At 35.0% G+C, this 25,626-nt stretch overlaps 1 protein-coding gene across 1 annotated transcript in view; it reads left to right on the plus strand.

Moving 5' to 3' along the window:
- Positions 1 to 25,626, plus strand: part of DPYD (dihydropyrimidine dehydrogenase) — a 317,439-nt gene that overhangs the window by 91,081 nt on the left and 200,732 nt on the right. The window contains exons 6-8 of the mRNA XM_085231702.1: positions 5,881 to 6,077; positions 9,637 to 9,718; positions 12,829 to 12,916. Of these exons, the coding sequence (XP_085087828.1) occupies positions 5,881 to 6,077; positions 9,637 to 9,718; positions 12,829 to 12,916 (367 nt within the window). The remainder of the gene's footprint in view (positions 1 to 5,880; positions 6,078 to 9,636; positions 9,719 to 12,828; positions 12,917 to 25,626) is intronic.

The following is a 25,626-nucleotide window of genomic DNA, read 5'->3' on the forward strand; positions in this document are numbered from 1 at the left end:
CCTTTTCTGATCTGCCTGAAGTATCTTTGTGTAAAATTTCTCATTTGATCTCCGTGTAAATGAAGAAGTCTACATAATTGGCTATGTTTAAAAAAAAAAAAAAAAAAGCATATGCATATATTAAAATAGCAGATTTTATACAATCCATAACTAATGATCATGCTCCTCTTCTGTATCTTGAGCCATTTGACTGGTCATTTTTACAAACATATGACAAAATGCCAGTCACCTTTACAAAGACTGCAAAAACGTCTGTAGGACAGACCAAAATAGAAATGTAAATTAATCTGGAAGTAACAGATGATACTCTGTAAGAACAGTTTTTTATTCTGCTGTCATTTGTAGATTTCACACCCTCTTTTCAATGACTATGAGTTGTGATTCGCCGAGCAAATATTCCTACCTGATGCAGGTTTCTTTATCTCTTTGTAGATCTTTCTTCTTGCCAGGAGATCGTAAATCTTCTGGAGCACCTGTTAAACTTTTCTGTTAGCTGAACCTTCTGTAGCCTCTGTTACTTAAGTATTTATCTACTTAAATGTACATGGGATTTGAACATACAGAAGTAAGGATCAGTATAGTTTGAATCAGAGTTCTTTTTTGCAGGAATGAGGCTGTAGACATTGAACTATATTTTTCTACCTATATATTGAAGACCTATATATTGAATTTTGTCAGTTAAGAGATTATTTTATCAATGCTTCTAATGGCTTTTATTCCATATACGTGAAAACTTAATGTTTTTTGAAAAGCAGAAAGCTTATAAAGAAAAAAATTAAACATTTGTCAAGTAGATGATAAATATAATACTGAAATATTACTGTTTAGGAATGAAATGCAAGTAATATCTGGTAAAACTTGATTTGTGTCTCCTATTAAGCCCAATGCTATGATTAATAGAGAGGAATTATGGCTTGATAGATAATGCTAAATATCTACCATTTTTCTTCAAGAATCTTTAGAAATCTATTAAAAAAGCTCATTGCTCGCACAATGATTGATATGAAATGGTGGAAAGGATGAATAGCTAAGAATTCCTTTCCTCACGATGTACCAAGTTTCTTTAAATGATATATCAGTGTCAACAGTTCTAGCAAAGTAAAATCGGTGTGCAGTTTTACTTAGCACTCTAGCACAAATAACACTTTAGTAAATTTTACTCTCCTTACCATTTTTGTACTGTTATACATAGTGCGCTTGTAGTTAGAAATAATAGGCAGTCAATTTAATAGTAAATATTTTTTTAGCTTTCAGTTCATTTTTACACTGAGTATATGTATAATTGCAGGAAATCCAATTGCATGAGGGCTTCCATGAAGCAATTATTATTAAAATACAGATTTAAATACTAAAGAAAATCGTACTAGTAACTGCTAATACAGAAATTGTCCTAGATATGGTGAATGAAGCATGTTCATTGCTTTACCTATATGAGTAACTTAGCAAATTGTGTGATTTAGGTATGCAACATGTGGTACTGTTAATGAGAGCTGCATGATAATTCTCATGCACTGTGTAATAGTTTGTCCCACAGGGACTTATTTACTGAAAACTCCATTGTGCATAAAGCCAATTTTAGTTTTTTTTTTTTCCCTTGGAATTAGTCTGAGGATCTAACAGTTGCTGCATTACAAGAGAGCAATAATAAGAAGGCACAACTGCTAGCTAAGATAAAAGATAAAATTGCAGTAAAGCAGGAATATAGGTTTAAAATGGAAAATATATGGGTATGACGTATGTTCCTTTGTGCTTCTGAACAATGACTGATCATCTGTTCATACTGCAGATAAAACTCCCTAATTGTTAAATATTAGTCTTGCACATGGTAGAACAAAAAACATGGTACCTTATACTCGAGCTTTTTCCTTCTACTCTTTCATATAGTTTTGTAACTATGTTAACCTCATTTTCAGGATAAATTATAATCCAGTCTGAAAAATTGTGGATTTTGACAATTAAATGTTGAAAAAGGAACAAAAATACTAAAGGAAATGTCCTTTGTATGTGTGATATAGAATGTGTACACTGGGATGCAGTTACCAAGGTAACTGTTGCATCTAGAGAATAACGTGGAGTAAAAGCTCACTATTATAAATGATGAGTGTCAAGCGCAGGTTACACCTGCTGCTGCACAGGTCAAAATTATATTAATGTCTTTATCTGTGTCCTTTGCCTGAGTACTTTAGAATCAGGAAACATCTGTTTTTTGGAACACAAGTTCAGAGAAAATATACTGAAACTGCAGTGACAATACATGTGGGCATGAGCTATATGACTGTCAGTTCCAGAAAATAAACTGAAATTACTGGTTACTGGAACACAAGTTTGTAAGACTGTCAAAGAAAAGGAAACATGGTCTATTGCATTCTGAAGTATTATTATTAAGAAGCCCTCAAAATTTTGCTTTTCTGAAGGTATTACTGAATCTAAAGTGCCTCCCGTGTTTCTGGTTAATCATTCTGAAGTGAGCAGCACAATCTAAATAAAAAAATGTATTATTTTAATCTTTGCACACTCAATTTAAATACTAGATCGTTTAGCACTGTGGCTCATACCAGCTACAGTTCTGGTGATTTGTTCCCCTTTGGCTATGTGTTTTGGCTCTTGTTACAGCAGAAAGCAATTGGAGAAGGAAATCTGATACTTTTTTTCTCCTGTTGCCTTTACCTTTGGGGCACCTCAGCAGGGTGGTGGGCTTGGAGGGCTATGCTGAGGGCCAGTCCTTCCCTCACCCACTGCAGCTGAGGGGGCAGCGGCTGCCCAGAGGGAGCGCCCTGACAGAGGGTGCACTGTACCCATAGGCCCAGGGACGCTCTTAGTTGCACATTGACACCTTTAGTGAGTCTTAATGTAAGTGAGATGAGGTGGTCGTTCTGGAGCTCCAGCTGCTGGCTGGCTCTGGGCTGCTGCCATGCTGCACCCAGGATGCTGTGACTCCTGACATGGCCGCAGGCCCCTCAGCACTGCCTGCAGAGGTGGGTGCGCTGCCCTGGCTGAGGAGAACTGCTCTGCAGAGCTGAGGCAGCAGGACAGACAAAAAGACAGATCTATTTCCTGGCATTAGCTTCTACTGTAGCATATCTTTAAGTTATTTCCTATTGTAAGTCAGATTGTAATCTATTATTATTTTGATGGAGAGTGCATGATAATTCAGGGATGAATCTGAGGAGTTTTGGCTTTCTAGGCCAAGCATGGAAGACTTGCTGATGTTTGGGCAAGTTATATAAACTTTTCTACAGCATGCTATTAATTTGTTTTGGTTGTGTGAGAGAATTGGAAGGAAAGGCAGATATGGGGTTGATGTCTGAGTCTTCTTACTGAAAGGCTGATCTTTAAAATTCACTGTGTAGTCTCATTTTTCTGAGTGATTTGATTGCAGAGAAATATTAAAAAAAAAAAAAAACTACCAAAAAGCTTCATCCAAACAAAAATGAAATCACATTTTTGAGAGGAAGTTGGACAAGCGAGATGAAAGGATTAGAATTGACTGACTATAGGATAAAAAGAATTGGAGAGGGCAATTGCATGTAATTGCATGTAATGTGGTATTGAACACATACTAGCAAGACATACTCTGTACCCAAATGTACTGTACTGAAGAATTCAGTGATATTTAATTAGATTAATTACAGTGTAGTGAAACTTCACCATGAGGTGAGTAAAAATCTTTTGAAATGCACTGAAGCAGTTTGCTATTTTCACACAGTTACCCTGCCAGCCTTAATATGCAAAACTGCCACTGAATTCCAGATGGCAAGATATTGCCACACAAGCTGGCTCTGCTACATAAAGGCAGTTTCAACCTATTTCCAAATAGACAGAATTAAAGTTGAGCATTCATCCTGAACTACCAGCATTTCCTGCATGAGTGCTTGGTTCTGAAGCATAGCACTGTATTACAGTACTGTTGGGCCTTAGTTTAACACTTAGTCGTTAGGTATGACTATTCATTAATAAATATAAAAATAATATTATCAACAATGCAAATTCAGTACAAAATTTATTAACTATGTGCATATTCATAGTGATCAATGTAGACATTAAATATGCGAGTTATGCAATTTGCATCACTGAGTAACCTTCTAAAACAATTGCATGAGACTTTAATGGAAATTCGGTATAATTCAAGCCTTTCCTATGTGAATACAATGAAGCAGACATTTTATAACTATCCTGTTACATTTTTGTTATCGCTATCTAGTTTCACAGTGTAATGTAAGATTTTCAGCTGTAAATTCCATTAATAACCACATTAAACCTTTCTATAGTGTATGAATTGTCAGGTTTAAATGACTCTTTTTTAAAAACAATTATCTGTCTCTTGTTTCTTGCAGTTTTTTGAAATGCTATGTCAATTTACTAATACTGGTGGAATTTGACACAAAGTTTAGTGGGGAGAAGAAACTAATGATTGGTTTACCTAGCATGGGTGCTCAAGTGCGCATGAAGAAAATGAACATTGATTCAAAACATAAATGAAAAATTCTATTCATGAGAGGAATTGTCAAAGTTTAACTGAAAGTTTAACTGCTTCTGTGATTCTAAGGATAGTAAAAAAAGAACTAGGTAAACTTAATATCATATTTAAGGTATTTAATATGACAAATAAAAATTATATATTTTAAAGGGCTAGTTAGTTCTTTTATAATGCACTCCTGCATTGAAGTAGGTGTGAAAAAGTCTGGTAGTATCCAAGGGCAGCCTTGAAGTGTTTATGATAGGACTCAAAATCCCAATGCAATGAACTCTTATATCCTTTTGGTATAATACTGTGCTTCTGCTATAAAGATATACTCTTTGGGATCTGTATACTTTCACTAATATCTAAAATAAAATGAAGACATTACTCTTCCATACTTCTGATCTTTAGTAGTCTATAAGGGCCGTGAGACTTTTCTGTACTTTTTGCAAGTTATACAAGGTAGAGACTCGATTCCTTCCCTGCTGATATATGTACATGCAGAGGACAGTGAAATCTTGCCAGAATACCTCTGCCTTATCCTTTTACCTTTATGACTGTGTAAAGAACTGATTTAGAACAAATCTGAAATAAAATGTGATGTTGCAAGAAGAATTTTGTGCAGAGAAGTGGTCAGAGACTGTTTCCAAGTACTTTTAGTAGTTAAGGTAGAATGGAGGAGATCATCTCCGTTTAACAGTTGAAAAATTGAGGCATTGAGGGAGCAGCCTAAATTTCAAGTATGCATACAACCATTGGATGCTCAGTTATAATGTGGTTTGATATCTGAATTAGAGGGTCAGTTAATCTGAAAGTTAGAATTATGTAGGAGGACAAATCTACAGTAGGGGTTAACTGTGAAAATACAATGCTGAAGACAAAAGACATTTTCTAATAAAAGTTCCAAGTTACCTGGTGATGTGTTGGTTGCCTATCATCTCTCAAGCCATAAATAATTTTGCAGGATTACAGAGAATGTATCTGGAAGAAGCAGAGCCCTTTCAGTAGCAGGGCAATCTTTCATTATTCAAATAACATTCTCTTAGTAGGTAAAAGAGTAGTCTGAACATCTTCTGGAAGGAAATGTTTGATATTCTAGATGTTCTTTGCCATCTGACTGACTTCGTGTTACTATTCTTTTGTTGCTGTCAGACTCTTCCATCTTCCTTTTAAAGTTTTAGGTAGTGAAAGAGCTGACTTCAGACTGTTTTAAGGCAAGAACCACCATAGAAGTACAAAACTCTATAGCATTCCTCATAAAACTGTCATGTCTCAAGATGAGAGTCTTGATAATGATTTATGAAGCATTCTGAAATATTATGTCCATGTGACAGTACTAGTGAAACTTCCTCCACGTTACTCAAAATTTTAAGAGGGAGTATGAAGTATGTATGTAACCTGTTGAATGTATTGCTTTTCAGGTGTTCAAAGCCATGAACATTCCTCAGATCAGAAACCCTTCCTTACCTTCTCCAGAAGATATGCCTGAAGCTTATCATGTGAAGATAGCACTTCTTGGTGCAGGGCCTGCAAGTTTAAGTTGTGCATCCTTTTTGGCTCGATTGGGCTATTCAAACATCACCATATTTGAAAAGCAGGAATATGTCGGTGGCTTAAGGTAATCTAAAAAAAAAAAAAAAAAAAAAAAGAAAGTTGAAAACAAGTACTTGTAGTTCTACTTAGTGAAATAATTAGTAGTTGTTTAAAATGCAAATGACCGAATCAACCCCCTGCAATTCTTAACCTTCAACAAATTGTAAAGAACACAAAGGAGGGCACCTTTGCATTTTGCCTACATGGTAAGCACTTGGCTGATAATTGCATGATTCAGGTTCAATATCATATTCTCTGTACCAGAAGATGAATTTTTACCACTTTAACAATAGTTGAAGTCATATCTTACAAGCTTGTTGGAACTGCTAAATAAGAGAGAAAGTATTTCAGAAGCCATTGAGAAACCAATTCAAAATCAAAATTAAATTTTACACCTTGAAGATGGAGCCACTTACTTGTTATTCTGTAAACATGTTAAAAGTAGAAAGTAGGGTGATGTACTCACATTTCTCTCATTGCAGCATTACTGAAATCAATAGAGTTGACACTGTTAATGAATTTGATCCATAATGTCATACTGTCAAATACTTATTCAGAGCTCTGGAAGATAGAGAATCAATGCTGGAAAAGTTGAACCGATTACATTTTTCACAGTGAGGTTCAAAAGTATGCTATGTAATTATCAAGGTTTTAATGCATGGGCATTTAACTATGTGAAGCTCTTTCACTTGAACTAGTTGCCATAAAATGATTTCATATTTAGTACATGAAGTACCTATTCATCTGTTAGGTAGCAAATAATATTTCATAAATACTGGATTTAAAATCAGTTTTGTTGCTGAAAAGTGATAGTGAATAATGAACTCTTTTTAAAAAAAGAAACTTGATGACAAGTTAGACTTATGCTGGACTCAAGAATAAAATGCAGTACTTTCTGCAATCTCCTGCTGCTTTCATATTTGAAGGAATGTTATCTTAATTTTCATCTGTTCTTTGTTTTAATTTGAGTTTAAAATTGATCTTAATTTTTTTGTCCTGTTGAAAAAAGAGCCTTAACTATTTTTTTTTGTATTTTTTGAGTGTTTTTATGGTCAAGCAGTGCATTTTGCTTTATCTTACTTATAAGAACATGTAGCAGTCACAATCAAATTTTATTTCCATTCATTGCAGAAAATTTCATAACTTGGTTAAGGGCATCACTTCTACTCATCTTGATTTTAATATTGGAACACAAAGGAGGCAGCAATCATCCATTGCTGGAGTTGTATATATTTGCAGTACATCTTTTGAGAAGTTTAGGTTAATGATGGGTATATTTTCAAGGCTTTGTAAATTGCAAATTGCCAGCAAGATCAAATTAATTTTCTATTTGGAATCAGCTTACTAGGGAAGGGCAGCGCTTGGTCCTTCTAAAATTTGTTCTGCCCTTTTGAGTGTTTTTAACTAGGAAGTGCCTTCGTGTGTGTGTGTCAGATTATAGTTTTACAAATATTTCAATAAAGAAAAGTTGTTTAGTGATTTCAGTTTCAGTATTGTTGTATCTAAGCCTAGCACAACTCTGTGGTTGTTTGGACATGTCAGTTTTTCACATTCATAGGCAGATTTTCCTACATTTCATTACTTTGTGTAAAGTTTATGTTTTACAGAATACATGAGCAGATCATACTCTTGCTTAGAGACAGTGAACAAACTTCACTACTCTTCCTAGTTAAGCCACTCGCTTGCAACATGAGAAAATCCTGCTTTTGCTAGACTAGAAAGATGTCCTTTAGACAAAAGCAAATTGTGATTTGTGAGAAATACCAACTACCTGTCCAAGTTCCTCTTAGATGAAATTGCTGAAGAGATGAATTCATGGGACTATGTTCCCATCCAAGACAGTTGTTCTTCATCCTCCTGTATCTTTGCTTTTTTCTTCTATCTCCGCCTTTTCACTGCAGAGATTGTCTTTGTCTGCTGGAAGAGATTGTATGTCAGTAATTCTGCTAAAAGTTGACTTTCATGAGATGTTTTTTTCATGATAAATGTGCGTGCCTGGGTCCCCACAGGATCATGTGTATTTGCATATAGGCATATTTCTGTGAACAGTGTTGTGGTTTAACTTGGCAAGCAGTTAAATGACACCAGACACTATGAAGAAAAAAATAAAACCAACTCCAGTTGAAAACAGGACAGGCATATGTAAATCTATACTCCATAGAATGAAACTGTAATTTAGTTTTTATTAAGAGCAAGAAAGCATTTACAAATTGTGACAGTGACATAACACAGCCAGGTCTGTTTTGAGTTTTTTAAGAGTTAGAGATATGACAGGCCTTCAACAAAAGCACAGACAACTTGATAAAATACAACTTTCCTTTTTTTTCATTAGATTTCTTAATTCAATCTGGATTGTATCATACTGATGCATTATTTTCCTCCTCAGAAAGCTTTTTTTGCTTAGCATGACCTATCAAAGTTGCATTGTCATTTCATATCCATTATATTTAATATTTAGAGCATTTTTTTTTTTTTGCACTTTAGTCAGAAAAGGTGCAAGGTTGTCAGCATTAGAAACAATAAGGAGGAACACTAATTTATTATCAAAATAATTAAAGTTGTTGAAACTAAATAAATCCTTCTGGCCCATCAATGTTGGATCATCAACATGGGGTCATCACTAGCAAGATGTAAAATAAAACTGAAATCTATCTCTTGAACCCATGCTTTGTTATTGATAATTATTGATTAATTTGGCATCAGATTAAATCAAAGGTTTGAAATATCTAGGGAGAAAATTTCACTGTTCTCCATGTTCTTTCTATCTCCTTCAAGAAAAATATCTAAAATAGGGCTTTACTGTGTTTACCTATAACTTGCTTCCATAAGAGAGAACTGGCATGTGCTTATGTGTCATTTCATTGGAGATAAAGATCTGTACCAACAAATGTGAAGTTGGATTCTGTGTTAGTACAATTTTCCATTACTGGAGACCTGTGGTGCTGGGACCTTAAAGTCATACCTAATTCTGATCAAGAGGAAAAAAGCCAATTAATAATAGACGTCAAATAAAAAAAAAAATAAAAAAAGCAGACAAGAAACTAAGAGCTGATAGAAAATCTCCTGAATGATTGTAGAAGTTATGAAGCAGAAGTGGAGGAGGGTACAGTTTTAAGTACCATTGCTCAAAATAACATATCACTATTTTTAGGTAGGGGAAATTTGATTCTTTTTGCATAGATTAGTGAGTGATTACTAGGAACTCACCTTACTTTTCTAGCTACGAGACCTCGTCTTAAAAAGATGATATAAGTTTATCTACTGTTAAATATCACTGGTGAACAGAAGGTGTGGAGCTGAAGCTGTTTTGTTCCAGAGTTTAATGTTCATTAAGTAATGATCTACAAATGTGTGCAGGATTGACCTCAACTTAATGCTTCTGATCTGGATTTTTAGTATTGTGTGAAAACTGCTATTTTGTCACTCTAAAGATTTAAAAAAGCCAAGACTCAAATACCATTCAAATACCTCAGAATTAACTAAGGTATAAATATTAATTTTTTAACATCTAAAAAAAAAAAACACCACTCACCTTTCTTCCTTATAGCTCGAAGTGTATCACAAGCTTTCTTTATTTATTTCAGTGCATCTGAAATCCCTCAGTTCAGATTGCCATATGACGTAGTGAATTTTGAAGCTGAGCTTATGAAGGATCTCGGAGTGAAGGTAATGAAAAATATATCCTGCCTACATATAGCTCAAAGGAAAAAAAGAACAAGGAGTCTGCTAAAGATTAACAGCAAAATGTCATGCACATTAGTAAAGAACAATTAAAAGCTGCACTAGACAGAGGCAGGAAGATGCTTCCTCTTGCTCAGGGCATTTGTCTGTCTCCCGTCTGAATGCCACTAGTTTAGAAAAGGGCAATCAATAGTTCTCATCTGACATGTCTGCATGTGATTAATTGTCTGTAAGAAACAAATTCCTAAATTGCTTTAGGGGTTCAATGTAGCTATTGGAATGATTTGATTTTTTTTAATCGAGTTTTTTCATGCAAGTTTGGCACTACTTAAGACATTCATATTTTATACTTCTCCCTTCTTTTCCCTCTTCCCGAGTTTTCTTTCCTTAATGGCTTATAATACAGTCCTGTATATGAGTTAATTTATTAATTTGATGCATTTTATTATAAAATTATTAATGTGATCATTTATTATAAACAGTAGCAGTCATTCGACTTTTTGAATAGCAATTCCTGCACGTTATTTTATTAAATGAGTATTGTTTATAAATAATGGGTATGTTACTCTATTGTTAATGTAGGGCTTGAGCTTAAACTTTAGATAATACGTACGAGGGCTGCTCATTTTAATAGGAGCACAGAATACATCACTAAAACAAGTTTTAGAGTAGCAGGAGGAGTAAAACATTTTTTGCATAATAATATTGCATTCAGTCAAGCAAGAAAATATTGTAAAAATCTTCATATTGCAAAAGCTGTTCGTACTATAAAAACTGTTATCCCACGACCTAAGCGAGAAACTCATAGTGCCCAGTTTAGGTGTAAAGAAATGCCTTAAATGCTACAGATCCATTTTCTCACTCTTCCTGGGTTACAAAGCAAACTTTAAAGGCTGACAGACTAGACATGTAGTTAGGAATTCTGTAAAACCAAAGCAGCGAGACTATTTTAAATAAAGTTGCTGGGTGTTGTTTCCTGGGAAGCCTCTACAAAACTCAGATCCCCAGAGTGCTCTTCTATGACAAAGTCTCCAGAAGGTGAGCCACTTTGTCATCCTGATGTGCAAGTCCTTTGTTGTTCTGAGATGCAGCAGAACATCTCAATATAAATTTACTTCCAAGCTCTGCCACTGGTTTGCAATTGACCCTTTTGCAAGCTGGTTAAGTACTCTAGCTTTATTCCTCTACAAGCTTGGAAATATTTTCTGGTGTTTATTTAAAGCATTTCAAATGAAAGTGCTCTGTTGTCTAAATGCTCAACAGTGCTGTTTATTCAAGTAATTCTACTGAAATTAGTAAGAATTAGTCAGGTGAATAAGGATTAGAGAGCTGGGCCCTAGGAGAATTATGAAGTCCTACATAAAACAATATTGCTATTTTAATTCCTTCATTAGATTTTCATAACATATGTACACAATAGGATAAAAAAAAAATAAATGTAATGACAATTTATGGAATGCGTTTTGTTGCCAGTGAGCTTGTAGCCTGTATTCTTGAAAGGATTACAACTGTACCTGGCTTTTTCAGTTCTGATAGAAATTAGTTTACAAAAGGAAAAAAAAAAAAGTCTGTGTTTTAGGTATGCTATGCTGTGTCTTATATCTGTCATTTTTCAGCTATGAGGAAAGCACATTTTCAAAAGTACACTAAATGGAATATAGGTAGATTCAACATCAAACAAAATATGCAATGACATGAAGACTGAACTCATCACAAAGCACAGATCTTATACAATGGAGCTTGGCATTTTGATAAAGAGAATGCATAAGTGATATATCAAAAATTTGGGGGAAACATTCAAGTCATAGAGTCTGAAGTTGGAAGAGAAAGACACATAGCCATGTCAAAAACTACAAAGTATCAGAAGAGGAATCACAAGCACTCAAGAGCCCTTGGTTTGACAGAAATGTACAGTAGGTTTGTGCATCTCTAATTGCATGACCTCCAACAGGTGACTGCTATAGTTGCCTTGCTAAACACACAACAAACACTCCTCCCCTTCATTCTCAAAATAGCTGAAGACCCTCAACCACCTGTGCAGCGGCTGCTCAAGGCAAGATTGCAAGTGGAAGGTTACTTTGCAGTTATTCAATAAATGAATGTCAGTGACTACAGTCTAGGTGTTGTTATTTGCTAAATTAGAATTAAACAATTGTCAATTTAAATCCAAACTGATTTCTTTTATAGTTTTGAAAATCTTTGTTAGCTTACTGCACAGACTAGCCGGCATCATTGCTAGTAAGTAGGGTGTGCTGCAGTCTCCTCAGAATGTTCTTCAGACTTGTCCATCTCTGGCCCAGTTTTTCAGGTCTGAATCTGCAAAACACCATTTATTTTGCCTAGTGTTTTCTTGGCGTAAAAGTATTCTAGCTAGCTAGTGGTCTCAGAGCAAAATTCAGGCCGTGAGCTTCCAGGGCACAGCACAAAGAAATGACTGATGCTGTATTCTGCATAAATGCCAAGTGCCTGATATTGTGTGGGAAAACACAACTTGTTTTTCTGTTCAGAAACCCTGTTAACACAGAATAGTGGTGCCTTTTATTTTCTTCTCTGTAAGCGACTCATACTTTTACTGTTGTTTTTGCAATAACTTAAATCGCTTGGGTTTTTTGCTTGCTGTAGAGGGTGATTGTTCCACTTAGCACACACGTTCCCTAAGCTGGGTTCCTGCTTCAACATCATGATTCTTAAATTCTGATTTTCACTCAGAAATATTACCTTTTGTAGTCAACACTGAATAGAGTTATTTACTCACAGTAGAAAACTGCCATTTTCAGCTTTACCTCAGTATTGCATTCCGTGGGCAGGTTTTGTTTGTTTAGATTGCTTTATTATCCCTTTTAGCTTACAGTAGAAACCAAGCTAGCTTACATTGGCTGCATATGAAGGCGATTGAAAGTTGTATTTTGCCCAGATCTGGTTTGGGCCACTTAAATCAGAGCTGATCTGTCCTTTTGAGCCTGGCTTAGAGTAAAATAATAATAATAAAAATTATGTTATTCACTGGAAGATTCTGTAAGATGTCAGTATGCAGGACATGGTAGAAATTGTTTTCATATTATCAAATAAAAAGCAAGTAATTTTAACTCTTTCAGATAATTTTTAGTAAAGGCCTTGCTGTTGATGGAATGACACTCTGTACCTTGAAAGAAAATGGCTATGAAGCAGTCTTCATTGGAATAGGTAAGAACAACTAATTTTTCTGTATTGTCCTCTTTAAATTGAAGGAATGTCCAAGAATAAATTAAGACTCACAACATGATGTTAGACTACTTTAATCTGATACATTAAGAAAGCACAGTATATTGTTTAGTAGATTTGTTTGTCTTTCAAAGAAGCTAAAGCTGAGGTTTTAATATAGCACTTTGTTTTAATTTTCATATGTGTATGATTGGTTTGTAAGTCAAGAATTTAGTAGAACGCCCTGTTGTTTTTAATCTAAATATTTCAAAAATAGATAAACTGAAAAATTAAATTATTTGTAATTTATTGCCTTATTGGCTTAAAAAAAGTGATATACAAGTTCAGTTTTCAATTTCTGTGAACATCTTACTATGCTCAAATAATTACTGAGACTATATGGAAGGCAGTGATACCATGCTTGATTGCTTTTTCTTTCATTTATATAAAACATGTGGCATCTTCTACATATTCTGTAGTGTAGCAAAATGTAATTATGGGATACTTTGACAAAATAAGCTGACTTTGAGTTATACTAAAACTGGCATGATAGGTCTGTCTTCTCTCATATGCTTAAGAAGTCTTGCACCTGCCTCCTGTTTGAACCATTGTTTCTTTTTAATGTTAAATTAGAATTGTTATCCATTTACAAGTATTTTGTAGTACAGCTGGACCTACCGCTACCATATGATAGGAATGTTGAGCAGGCATCGTCTGCAGTTGGTATGAGGCTTAATGCTCTTTATTGATCTAGACGTTGCCTAAGTGAACATAATAGGAAACAAGTTGTCCAACTGTTCCTCCTTCCTATTATTGATTACAGAGATGTAATTCTTAGTACAGCGACAACTGTTGTTGTTTACCATCTGGGTATGTAGTATAAGCTTTGCAGGTCTATTCTGTCATGTGATTGCAGACTGTTGCAGTTTATTTAATCCTAAATCCTCACATTGCTAGAATCTATGTGGACGAATTTTTGTTGTGTGATGTTTTGATGTAATTGCATGCAAGGCAATGGATCCAGTATATCTTTATTGTTTTAATCTGTCTTTTAAACTGCTTTCTGAAATCTCACCAATTACAGATGAATGTTTGCTTTCTGAACCAGATTTTGGAATCTGAGCATGATTTACCCAAAATTTATGACTCAGACATTAAAATGTTTTATTTAAGGGTTAGCAAAATAGATAAAAGAGAATTTTGTGCGTAGGTTTGGACTGTATTATATATGTGGCTTTATTTTCTTAATAAAGTCATCCTAATATTCATTTCTAACCAGAAACCATTTATGTAGGTATTGTGCCATGCAAATGCTAAGCAAAGAGGCAGAGACAGAGCTTTAAACTAGAGAAGTTATCTGAAACATAATTCTCCCGTAAACCGTTTGTTCACCAGAGTAATTAGTAAGCAGAAGGTAAAAATGCTAATAGAGGATATAAAATTTTGTTATGAGAAGCTAACTTGTATCCATGATAAAGCTGGTCCTTTCATGTACCTCCATGTGTGTCATCTCTTTTACAGTACTTTGTATGATACTGGCCATTAATGTGGTCTTGCATTCTAGTAGTGAAAGATGGAGGACCAACCAAAGGATTTTTGAGATCAAATGCACTAACAATAGAGCATTTATAGACTCCCCATGACACTTGTTATTCCATAGTAAGTCCATAGTCTATTCCTATTTCTTTTTTTTTTTTTCTCCTGCTGAAACATGTATACTTAGGACAATGCCACTGTGGACTTCCCAGAATCTTAAAAGTGACATAATTAAAGGATATTATTTACATAAAATAGAAGTTGCAGATTTGGTTCTGAATGAATATGTAACTTGATGAATTATAAATGTAGTAGTTTTCAGCTTTCCCTAATAGTGGAGGAGAGGAAAAAAAGAATACATGCATAAAAGTCAAGGTGACTGAGTCAAGTCACTGAGGATAAATGAACAAAGGATTTCTGTGGGAACAGATGCAGCAACTTCACTATTCTTCACTACAGTTATGTTTCTGCACTGTCAGAAAAAGCAACGACAATAATAATAAAAATAACAAAAGCACCTCTCCAAAACTCTAGATATAGTGTGTGCATTGAAAATAAAGGAAATTAATGTGAAGGGAAAAAAAAAGGAAACAGAGAATATCTTTTTTAATGAAATATGAGCCATGTGACTTGCGTAGCTTAAAACTCTGCAGCCCGCTTTCCTGTGAAATGTTTTCTTCTTTCTGTTGTTAATGCAATTTAGAAAGGTATTAAAAGTGTCCTGAAGTCAATATACTTTCTCTTCGTCAGACTTGAAAAGCATAGAGTTCTCAAATAGTTCCCTAAAGGATATACATTAATAGCATTGCTCTAACATACTTAATAATATAAAGTTATACATAGTTTCATGCCCTTGGTTATGATGGCATTTGAGACTACAGTGGTGTTTATCTTGAGGTGAAAGTTTCTCTCCAGGATGTAGGTCTGAAGCTCAGAAAAATTTCATGTACTAGACCTGAAGAGGATCAGATGACCAGTGCGTGCCACCAAACTTCTGGTGTCTCTGCTTGACAGTTACGCCTTACCTCTGCAGTGTTTTATTTTGCACCATCTTAACTTACTAAATGGGCTGCAGCTATGTGTATATAAGGTGGTAGAGTCTGATGTGGAATTTGGGGTTCCAAAGACAGATGACTAGCTGTGAGTAGAAGCTTTAGTAGTTAACTGAATAAGTGGTAATGAAAGAGATCAAGTCTGGGCAATAGCACACTGGGAGCCAACATACATAACAGAACCTGAGCACAAATAGTTGGCAAATACCTCAGTTATAGAATTATTTGTTGATTAGTTTTTTTTTAAGTTCTTACCTTCAGTCTCTTCAGTTTTTTTTTTTACCTTACGTAAACTGTATTCCATCCAACTAGTTATTAACAGTGTACTTCTGTAAATTTCTAGAGGACCAATATGCTAATTGCCTCTTCCCTTTTGTGAGGGGACTATTGAGTCATGGCCTGAACCACTGGTTGAGCACATGGGGAAAGGACCCAGTCAGCCCTGGGAGCACAGTGAAGGCAATTCAGCTGTGTGACCAGAAGAGGTGGAGTCTGGCTGCACCTCTCTTAGACCTTATTGAAGGGCTGACTGCCACTGGGAAGGATCTCTTTCTGAAAATCCCTCCTTGGTAAAGCATTCCCCTGTGAACCTGGAATCTTCTGGTACAGGTGACTGATCTTCTTCCCTTCCTTTATAGCACCTTTCTATTGTGCCAGTCCATCACAACTTTGTTGTAATGCCTTTTCCATTGTATTGATCTGTCCAATTGCTACATCTGTCTATCATTTACTCTTGTGTCCTCCCAGTTCCTCTTGTACAAAGGCATATATTTAAGAAACATCTGGCAGCAGACATTATCTTGTTTCTTATACAATAACTTAAGAGTGATAAGAGATTCTTAAAGTCCTTAAATTATCTTTTTAAAACTCAGTTCATCTTCCTATTATGTCTTTCGATATTCTGTTGTTATTCATAATCACTAACTGAGGGGAAGTATTTCAAGGTTAAACCTAAATTTTCCAAAAAAAAAATATATATATATGCTTTTCGCTTAGCTATCGGAGCAAATGTGGAATTTTTTTTTTTTATTGCTCACCTTGAAGTTCAACTATGTTGTTTGCAAAACAGATTTCTGTGGCTCTCCTTTAAGACACCACAAAGCATTTTGTGTAATCTTTGTGAAATCTTTGTACAGTTATTTAACTGAGTGAAAACGAGTGACCTAAATCTTTAATGTGTTGAAGAATGTCTGATGTAACTTTCAAAACAAATACGTAGAAATGATATCACTACAAACATACTCTCTACATACTTTTACACAAACCTGTGTACATATTCTGTAGCATTTTGTCATAATGTAGAGATTTTATGTAATGTTTATATTCTCTCTTTATAGAGATCAAATAAAACCGTATCTTCAAGAATTTTTTTTTAAATTACTTAAAATATATTAAAAAAGCTATAGGTGTTTTACTTAGACACTCTAGTATCTGTAGGCTTACAAGTAAACAGGAAGCCCTACTTAACTTTCTAATTAATTTTTCACTATAGTGCAAATAGCAACTAGTAACAAATCTGTCTTGTTTCTTCCTCCATCTTGTCAATTTGGATTGCTATAGTCAGTTTTATTGTTAGGATATTTACAAATTTTACTGAATGACTGTTACTAGGTTGTATCCTAAATTGTATCTCCTACTTGCAAGGGTTAAAGCTATAAATAAATAAATCCCTTGTGGAAAGAACCTTTGTGATAATTGCAGTCATTCATACTTAATTAACATAGCATTCAAACAATAATATAATCAGATGATTTCATTGATTGGAATGAAATTGCACACACACACACACACACACACACACACACACACATACACACACACACACACACACACACAAAGAAATTAAAAGTCAAGCATTGATGTACCTTGTTTTTAATAATAATAAATAAAGACTTCTGAGATTGATTTACTGCCTCTTCCCCAAAAAAGTAAGTAATCTCTTCATGCCTGTTATTATCTTCTGATTAACTATGCAGTGCCACCTGGTGTGCAGATGGGAAGAATATTACACATCAAGAGCTCTGTTCACACCCACCCACACAGATATAAACCTACGTGGCAAAAAGTGAACAGATGTTCATTTTGCTTGTGCTATAGGAAAAAATTGTGCATCGTATTCCTGATTCATAAACTAAATTTGGAGAACGTGAAATCTTTGTATGGGGCCCATAGGCCCATGGCCAACACAGATGTTTATGGGCGAAATATATTCAAAACGGGTCTCATTTCAGGTTATGAACAGAATTTTGTTTGTTTCTCTGTTTTTTGTTTTACCTTATATTCATGAGTCTTATTTTTTCAGTTATCAACTCCAAAGGGTAAAGTTTAGAAACTATATCTAGAATTTATTTGTTGATTGTTTGTATTTCAAAATTGTTTTCTGTTTCTTAGAATGTAAGAGACCCCCAAAATTATGCTTTTAGGCCTCTTTGCAAAGCAGTAATGTAGGAAGTCGCAAAATGTAATGCATGTTATTTAAAGATGGATCTGTAGTACAGAGAATTGCATGGCCTTAGCATTCTAGGATTTTTGGTTATATTATTTTTTGTGTTGATTATTAGCATTTTATAATTTCAGAAGTATTTTGATGCTTTGTAGGTGATGCAGTTTTTGCTGTGAGAAAACCAAACCCCAAAGACCAAATAAAATGCAACAAGCAGGGAAGAAAAATATGTTGGAGGTAGTGCTGATGGTTTTTGATTTTAATATCAATTGTAGATAAGTATGGTCATTGCTTCAGAATATTTCTACAGCAGAGTTTCTCACTCAGTGTTAAATGGTGAGAAAGTGGCCTTACAGGCCTTACTGTCCATACTCAGTAAAAGATAAAACAGGCTGCAGAACCAGGGTAAACTCTTAAAGTTACATTTTTTACATAATCATTAAGGTTGTGAAAGACCTCTAAGATCTAGTCCAACCATCCAGTTGCCTCCAATATTGTCCAGTAAACCATGTACTTAATACTATATCTACCGTTTCTTAAACATCTCCAGGGACAGTGACTTCGCCACCTCCCTGGGCAGTCTGTTCCAGTGCCTAACCACTTGTTTGGGGAAGAAATTCTCCTAATATCCAACCTGAACCTCCCCTAGTGCAATGTAAGGCTGTTCTGTCTCATCCTATTGCTAGTTACCAAGGAGAAGGGGCCAATCCCTATCTGCTACAACCTCCTTTCAAATAGTGAGAAAAGCAAATATTCAAATCTATTTAGCTGCAAAAAGCAGTGAGACTTTGTTATTTGCTATAAGAATCAAGTCATCAAGTTGAGTCATGAAGTCAGAGAGTGAATTTTGAACAGTTTGAAGAGCAATGATGCAAAGATAGCAATGGCAGGATCTGGGCAAACCCAATTTGAAATATTTTAATACTACCACACAGTGAGGAGAGTAAATTATAAGATGAAGAAATTTTAAAATCTTTTTTCAATAAAGAATGTGAGGCTAGTGATACATGCGTTTGCAGTTTAGTGGAAAACAGAATCAAAGCTGCACATTGAACTACATCTGTATGAAACAAATTCTGAAGGAATAAGGTCTGCACAAGTCCGTTCAGTCAGGTATAAGAACTCTTTGTAGTCCACCTCCTGCAGAACCCTAGCTGGTGCCTCACAGATTTGGAGAATGCATGCACTTTTCTGTAATACTGCAATTCTTAATAGTTTTCATATCTTGTGGAAAGAGTATTATAAGTGAATTGCAGTGTAAATCATTCCTAATACAAAAGTTATCATCAATATTCGTGTTGTTCTCATCTTTTGTAACTCTTGGCTCTAAAAAGATTATTAAAATACAAAACGAATATAGAAAAGGAAACGAACATTAGAAAAGGAAATCTGTGAAAGAACCTGTTCTTACATGCTTATAACAGATGTTTGAACATGCTTCTATTCCCAGTGCACCATCTTTCCTGGAGTCCAATGATGTACATACATCCAAGAATTTTTATGCTTGAGGCATCTTTTTCTACTGTTGGCATTTGTATTAATCTGTTCTTCCAGTTCTGTGGTCTTTACTGCTGCTTTGCTTATTGGTGGAATGTTCCTAATACACATCGGAAACAGTAGGCAGTTGAAAGCTTTTAGGGCTCAGATGCACAAAAAGCTTATTTATTATTAATAATCTTAGGAAACTTTCAAAAAATACTAATAATCTACCCTTGGGCATCCTTAATTTATTCACTTGCAAATTACGCAGATTTTCATGCTCTTATTTGCTTATCTTTCCCACCAAAAGAAAACTACTTAGCATAACAATCTCTGCTGCACATGTTTTACAAAACTCTCTCCTGTCTCCTCCTAGGATGTCAGACTGTTTCCCTGAAGAAATGCTCATCTAAATATGACAAAATCAATTTTGTACATATTGTTTTGAGTAGTTCATTTTTTAACTATATGGGAAGATTAATTGTGATTATTTAGTAGTTTTGCAGAATTTAGTCAAGCAGCTATTTCTATGCATTTCTATATCTGAGAAATGCATAAAAAATTGCTGAAGAAAACAGTGATGTTAGATACTGCATTTTTATATTCTTGATATTATACCTGTCGTTGCTTCATATATGAAGAGAAATGTTTGCTTATCTGTTGTTTCCAAAAGTTGATTCCATGTGGGCAATACAGTTACTTGTATATCTAAATGATAGAAGTATTAGTTATGCTGCCATCTACTTCCACTTTTGCTTCCAGATGAAGAATTAATGACCAAAATACAACCCAGATGTCACTTGATACATACCCATTTAGTTTGATTGAGTTTTCTTTCCCTGGAAGAAGTATGTATCTGGTCCAATAGAAATGTAAGCAGACATCTTGTGAAACGTTGTTCTTTGCATTGTGTGAGAAGTGACATAATACAAAATTTAAACAATGAGTTCAGAAATCCTTTAACTTCATTTTGTTTAGGCTAGATAAATCCTGCAATCTTAGCATTTATTTGTAGGATTGTATTGAAGTAGGAAGTATATCAGTCCCACTTGTTTAATTGGTGAAAAAATGGCAGACACTTCTTGATGTTAATGAATAAGGTTTTAAGCAGCTTTCTAGAACACCATTATGTGTCAACTGTAGTCTTTCTGTATTCACATTCTTTTCTCTGTCCACTCACAAGAGGTATATTTGCTCATTGGATTGAAATGACAAGTTTAGATGAAACTTGGATTTGTGGTGATACTTGGTGTACTTTTAGAAACTGTCATGGGGAACCACCTTGCTCTACCACTTCTCTGCTATGGGCAACTGATTCCTAGGCATCCATTGCTGGGCGTGGACAGGGCACTTAGCTTCCATCTGACTGTTGATTGTCTTGCACTTTTCACTCATCTGCTTCGGTTTTTATCACCTCTTGCTAGGCAAGCCGTTGCTGGTACATAAACAGTTTGATATAATTAAGGCAGTTAAATTGTTTCAAGGCAATTTCTTGACATGTTGGTGTGTTTGAAGTCCCTTTTGGTCCTTCGGTTGGGGTGTTCCCTTGTGAATCTATTTGTCTGGGTGGGATTCACAGGGCATCTTGTGAACTGCAGCTTCCTTCACATCAGCCTGGGCCAGTGGGAATCCTTCTGTCCTTCAAAATCATCTCATGAGAAGCCGTAAGTATTTGTAATTTTCTTAATACTATTTAAGTGTTGCTACCGTGTATAGCTTCTACCACTATGGGAAAGAACGTCCATTACCTGCCAGCATTGTATGTTGTCACTTTGGTTTTAATGGGATGGAAAATTTTAATGGTAACAAATATCTGAGAAGAAAGTTTTAGATGTTCAGTGAAGAAAATAATCTTAATTGAAGCTATGCAAGAATTTTTGTTGCTGCCTCCTGAATTCTGAGTGGATAGGGATCGCTTTTTGCTCTTCTAATCTATACTGTTCAGAGATGTCAGCCATACAATTGTTTTTACTGTGAAATTAAAAGACATTGTGAATACGTATGTTAATAATGAATACTAATGCTGTGTATATAATTAGGATAGCACATATAACTACTGTAGTAAGTGTAACCTGGCAAGTCTTTTAAAAGCAAGTTTAATGTATGTAAATATTTCTCTGGGTTTGGGTAACGTGCTGGGGTATTTTGTAGCCTTGAGACCAAATTTGATGTCCCTTGTAAATCACATAGTCCTTTGTGCACTTTTTATAGTTAAACTTACAGTAAACTATATTTATAAAATATTTACAAGATTAGAAGACATAAATAAGCATACTAAATACTCAGAGTGTACAGATAATGCTAATTTAAATTACATGTTTGTCTGACAAGGGAAATATTTTCCCAACATTGTCCTTGACAGTATTTTCATTCACAAGCAATCCTTTGGCTATTGTTCATTCGTTTGCACTAAAAATGTAGAAAGATGAACATGAACCATTAGAGAAAGCAAAAATGCATTTCAGCATTAGATAGTAAGACAAATCAGTGTTCCCTCTAACGATCTTTGGTGATTAGTTTCATAGGAAGAAATAACTGGTAATGAGAACTTAGCGATCAACTGCCACTATGCGGTTATTGCCAGTTACTTAGAAAGTAGGAAATTTTGGTGTATTACTACATTTCTAAGAATTGTCAAGGTTTTGTTTGTTGCTATTTCATTAATGCAATGGAAAACAGTGTAACTCACTGCTGATTTCTTAAGATTTTCCTGTTAGCAACAATTCATTGTTGTTTTTTGACTAACGATGGTTGTTTACTCGAATATAATGTATATTTTTAAATAGATCCAACAATTAATAGGCAGTGAAATTTAAGAGCCTGGTTATTATTTAAATTTAGTTGACATTATTAGCCATCATCAAAGACCATTTCTCAATAACAATGTATTGGTTTTTCTCAAATTATTGTATTTTTCATGAGAACAGTACGTCTTCTAACAGAAAGTTATTCTAATTTTATAGTTAGTATATTGCATAGCATTTAGTCATTGTAAATCATTGCAATTCATTATATCAATTTACAAGTGATTTAGGCATGATTGCTTTTCAATTCACTAGCAAACAGAGTTGATGCCCCTATTGTGGACTAATACAAATCTTTTGTATAAGAAAAATGATAGTTAAATTTTTAATCTGGAAGAAGGTTTCTTAACATTTAAAGACCTCGGTAAGAATTGCTTTAAAAACAAAGCAAAATGCTCCTAAGAAGTGTTTACATACTTGGCCAACTAAAGAACAGCTGTTTACATTTGTAGGTTGCTTTTAGCTCTTCAGCTTGGTGTTTTGCAACTGTACTGTAGAAGAAATAATTGGCAGCTATGTTAAAATGGAAAGTCCAAAATGTGAAGCATTGTGATGCTTGCTGTGAAAAGATTTTAGACTGCTTGTTGTGTTTTCATCCTGCCCTGAGTGAGGTGGCTATTTCCACGCGTGGCTCAGGATGGCCTTGGGAGCTGTCAGAGCTCTTCCAGCATGGATACTCAGTGCCAGCAGCTGCCTCTGCAGCTTCAGCACAGAACCACAGACATGGCAATGGCATTACATGCCAGGGGTGAATGTGATGAACTTGATTTCAAGACTACTACAGATCCAGAAGTTGTCCCATGTTATGGAATTTTAAATTGCTGGTTTATTTTCTTGTATTCAGAGTTTCTGCTCTGATAGCAGAAAGAAGTTTGTAGGGCTGAGGGACACAGTGATTGCTCTGTGCAGGAAGCAGGAGGTGCTCAGCTGTGGTGTCAGTACTTGTGTCTGGCAGAAAGTTCTTGCCTGTTCTATTGCTCTCAAAGCTACTACTAAAGCTTAAAAGTTAATTTACATTAAAAAAAACTGATTTCCTTCCTCCAGTACATAGAATATAAAGAAATCACCCTGATTGTTACCAGACATGCCTTCTTTGTGCACAGCTTTCTCTGGAAAGCCCCCAAAAATTAAGGAAATTTTGAAATCTTAGCATTTTTTAAATCATAGGGACGTGGAGTCTTAATACACCCACTATACTGGCAAGTCAGTTCCTTATTTTTCAGATGCAAATATGGGTCTTTGCATGTGCTGAATGTGCCCTTTATTGTATTGAAGCATAGAAAATACATTGTAGCTCAGTCACTTCTGTAGACCTGCCATGCTTGCAAGAACGGAATGTGTTTAATCAGCCTTGCAGAGTGAATAATCATAGATACAAGCGTGGCGTTCAGTGTTCATTCAGAAAGCTACAGAATATGCAAACAAAATGTTTAGTTTAAAGAGAATTGAGTGAATTGCAGCTGTGGCAGGCAATGGTGGTGGTTTTTAACTGGAAGCCATGTTTGTTGCCTTTAATTTTTCACTTGGTTAATAACAAAAATATAAACCATGCACTACAGAGGATCGACAGAGAGAAGCAATGAGATGTAGTGCTCTACTGAGCATGAGACTTAGGCTCAGCCTGTTGGCGTTATGTTTCCTTGTCAGCTACTGGCCTCCTGGCAGGCTCAGTTCTTCATTCTCTGCTATCTAACGGGAATGGTGAGACAGCACTGGAAGTGCAATAAGGTGTTTGACTGTATACTTGCAATCAAGCATTCAAACCATTCATAGCTATTTGCAATGTGTGCTGTTCCGCTAAAACTTCATTTATTTTCCAGTATTTTTAAAAAAGATGCACAGCAATCGAAATCATACATTAGTCAATATAAACTTAGTTTGATAAAGGGAGCACAAATTTGATAAATGAGCACAAATCTGGCAAATTGTGAATGATTATGAGGAATTTGAAATTTTTATCTGACAACTTCTTACTTTGCACAATTTTGTTTTCCTTCAGCACCATTCTGTTAGAGATTGTCTAACTCGTTGTTTTCTGAAATAATTTTTAATAATTTAAAATGGAACACATTTTACATAATGTCTAATACAGATTTATTTCAACATTTCGAATATGAAAAGATCTAGATCAGTTTGCTTGCATGATAGCATTTTACTCACTTGTCAAAAAAATAATTGGAGTCAATATAACTGCATTTATGTTGCCAATTTGAAGAGCAGCTTGACTTTATTTCTTCCAGATCTCAGAGAAAGAAAAAAAAAGCCTCTTACGTAAAACTCTAAAATCCCTTGTAGTAAAATCTACTATACAATACAGAGTTCCATATTTCTAATAAGTATGTAGTAGTATAGGGGTCAGGGACTAACCACTGAATAAAAGTCAAAACTTAGAATGAGGTGCCTTTCCAGTTTAGCACTGGGCAGTGATATATACTGATAATGTTTGATTAATGAGCAGCAGCCTTGCAGTGGGTGAAAACGTCTGTGAGAAATGATTTATTATTTCAAAGGTATTGGAAGCTTACCGTATCTTGTAGATTTAACTGTGTGTGCCTGAATAAAATAAATGAGATGCAACATGTGAAAAATGAAAACACATTAGTTGTAAAGGATGTGTCACAAGCAGGGTATTTTTGTTCAAGTACACTTTGTCATGGGGATTTTTAATGTTGCTCTGAATACAAATTATTTAACTGGTTCATAAAATCAACCTAGTTGGAATCCCTGCATCTATCACTCACGACAGAAATGAGGATTAAGCTTAATATGCTGGAACTTCCCTTGAATGTTTGCATTTTGCATTGTATACAGCTGTTTAAACTGCGCATATGAGCACAAAGGCTGATTTCTTAGAAATACAGTAAAAGCTTAAAACTGTATAGATGCGATTTCAACATTGAAATCAGGAAATTTCATTTGATCAATCTGTAATTTCATTAAAAGAAAGTATCATTAATGTTGTTTTTTTGAGCTATGAGGGTCTAAGAACAAGAGTGTAATTCTCTTCCGCCTGTGTTAATTCTGTGTCTGGAACCAAACAGTGACTTGTAAATGGAGATTTTACTTTTTACAGTTCCAGGTTAATCTTGCAGTGGTTTGTAAAGTGGTTTTCCTTTTTCTGTGGTATGTTTCCATGTGTGTTGATCTGCTGCCAGGTCCCCTGGTTCTGCTCAGACCTGCTGTGGAGTTTGGGTCACACACAGATAATTAATGATGGTTCTGACTTACCTCCATGCAACTACAAAGTGTGTTCAGACAAACTGGACTGCCCTGAGTCTTTCCTCTAGTTTTTGGAAATAAGTAAGGTGGGACAGTAGAAAGATACAGCCTGCTTTCCTATTTTAGCATCTTCTGTGACACGTTGTATTTAGATATTTAGGGTCATCATTGTTTATCAAT

The sequence above is a fragment of the Meleagris gallopavo genome, chromosome 10 (genome assembly GCF_905368555.1).
Source record: "Meleagris gallopavo chromosome 10, MGAL_WU_HG_1.1, whole genome shotgun sequence".
NCBI lineage: Eukaryota > Metazoa > Chordata > Aves > Galliformes > Phasianidae > Meleagris > Meleagris gallopavo.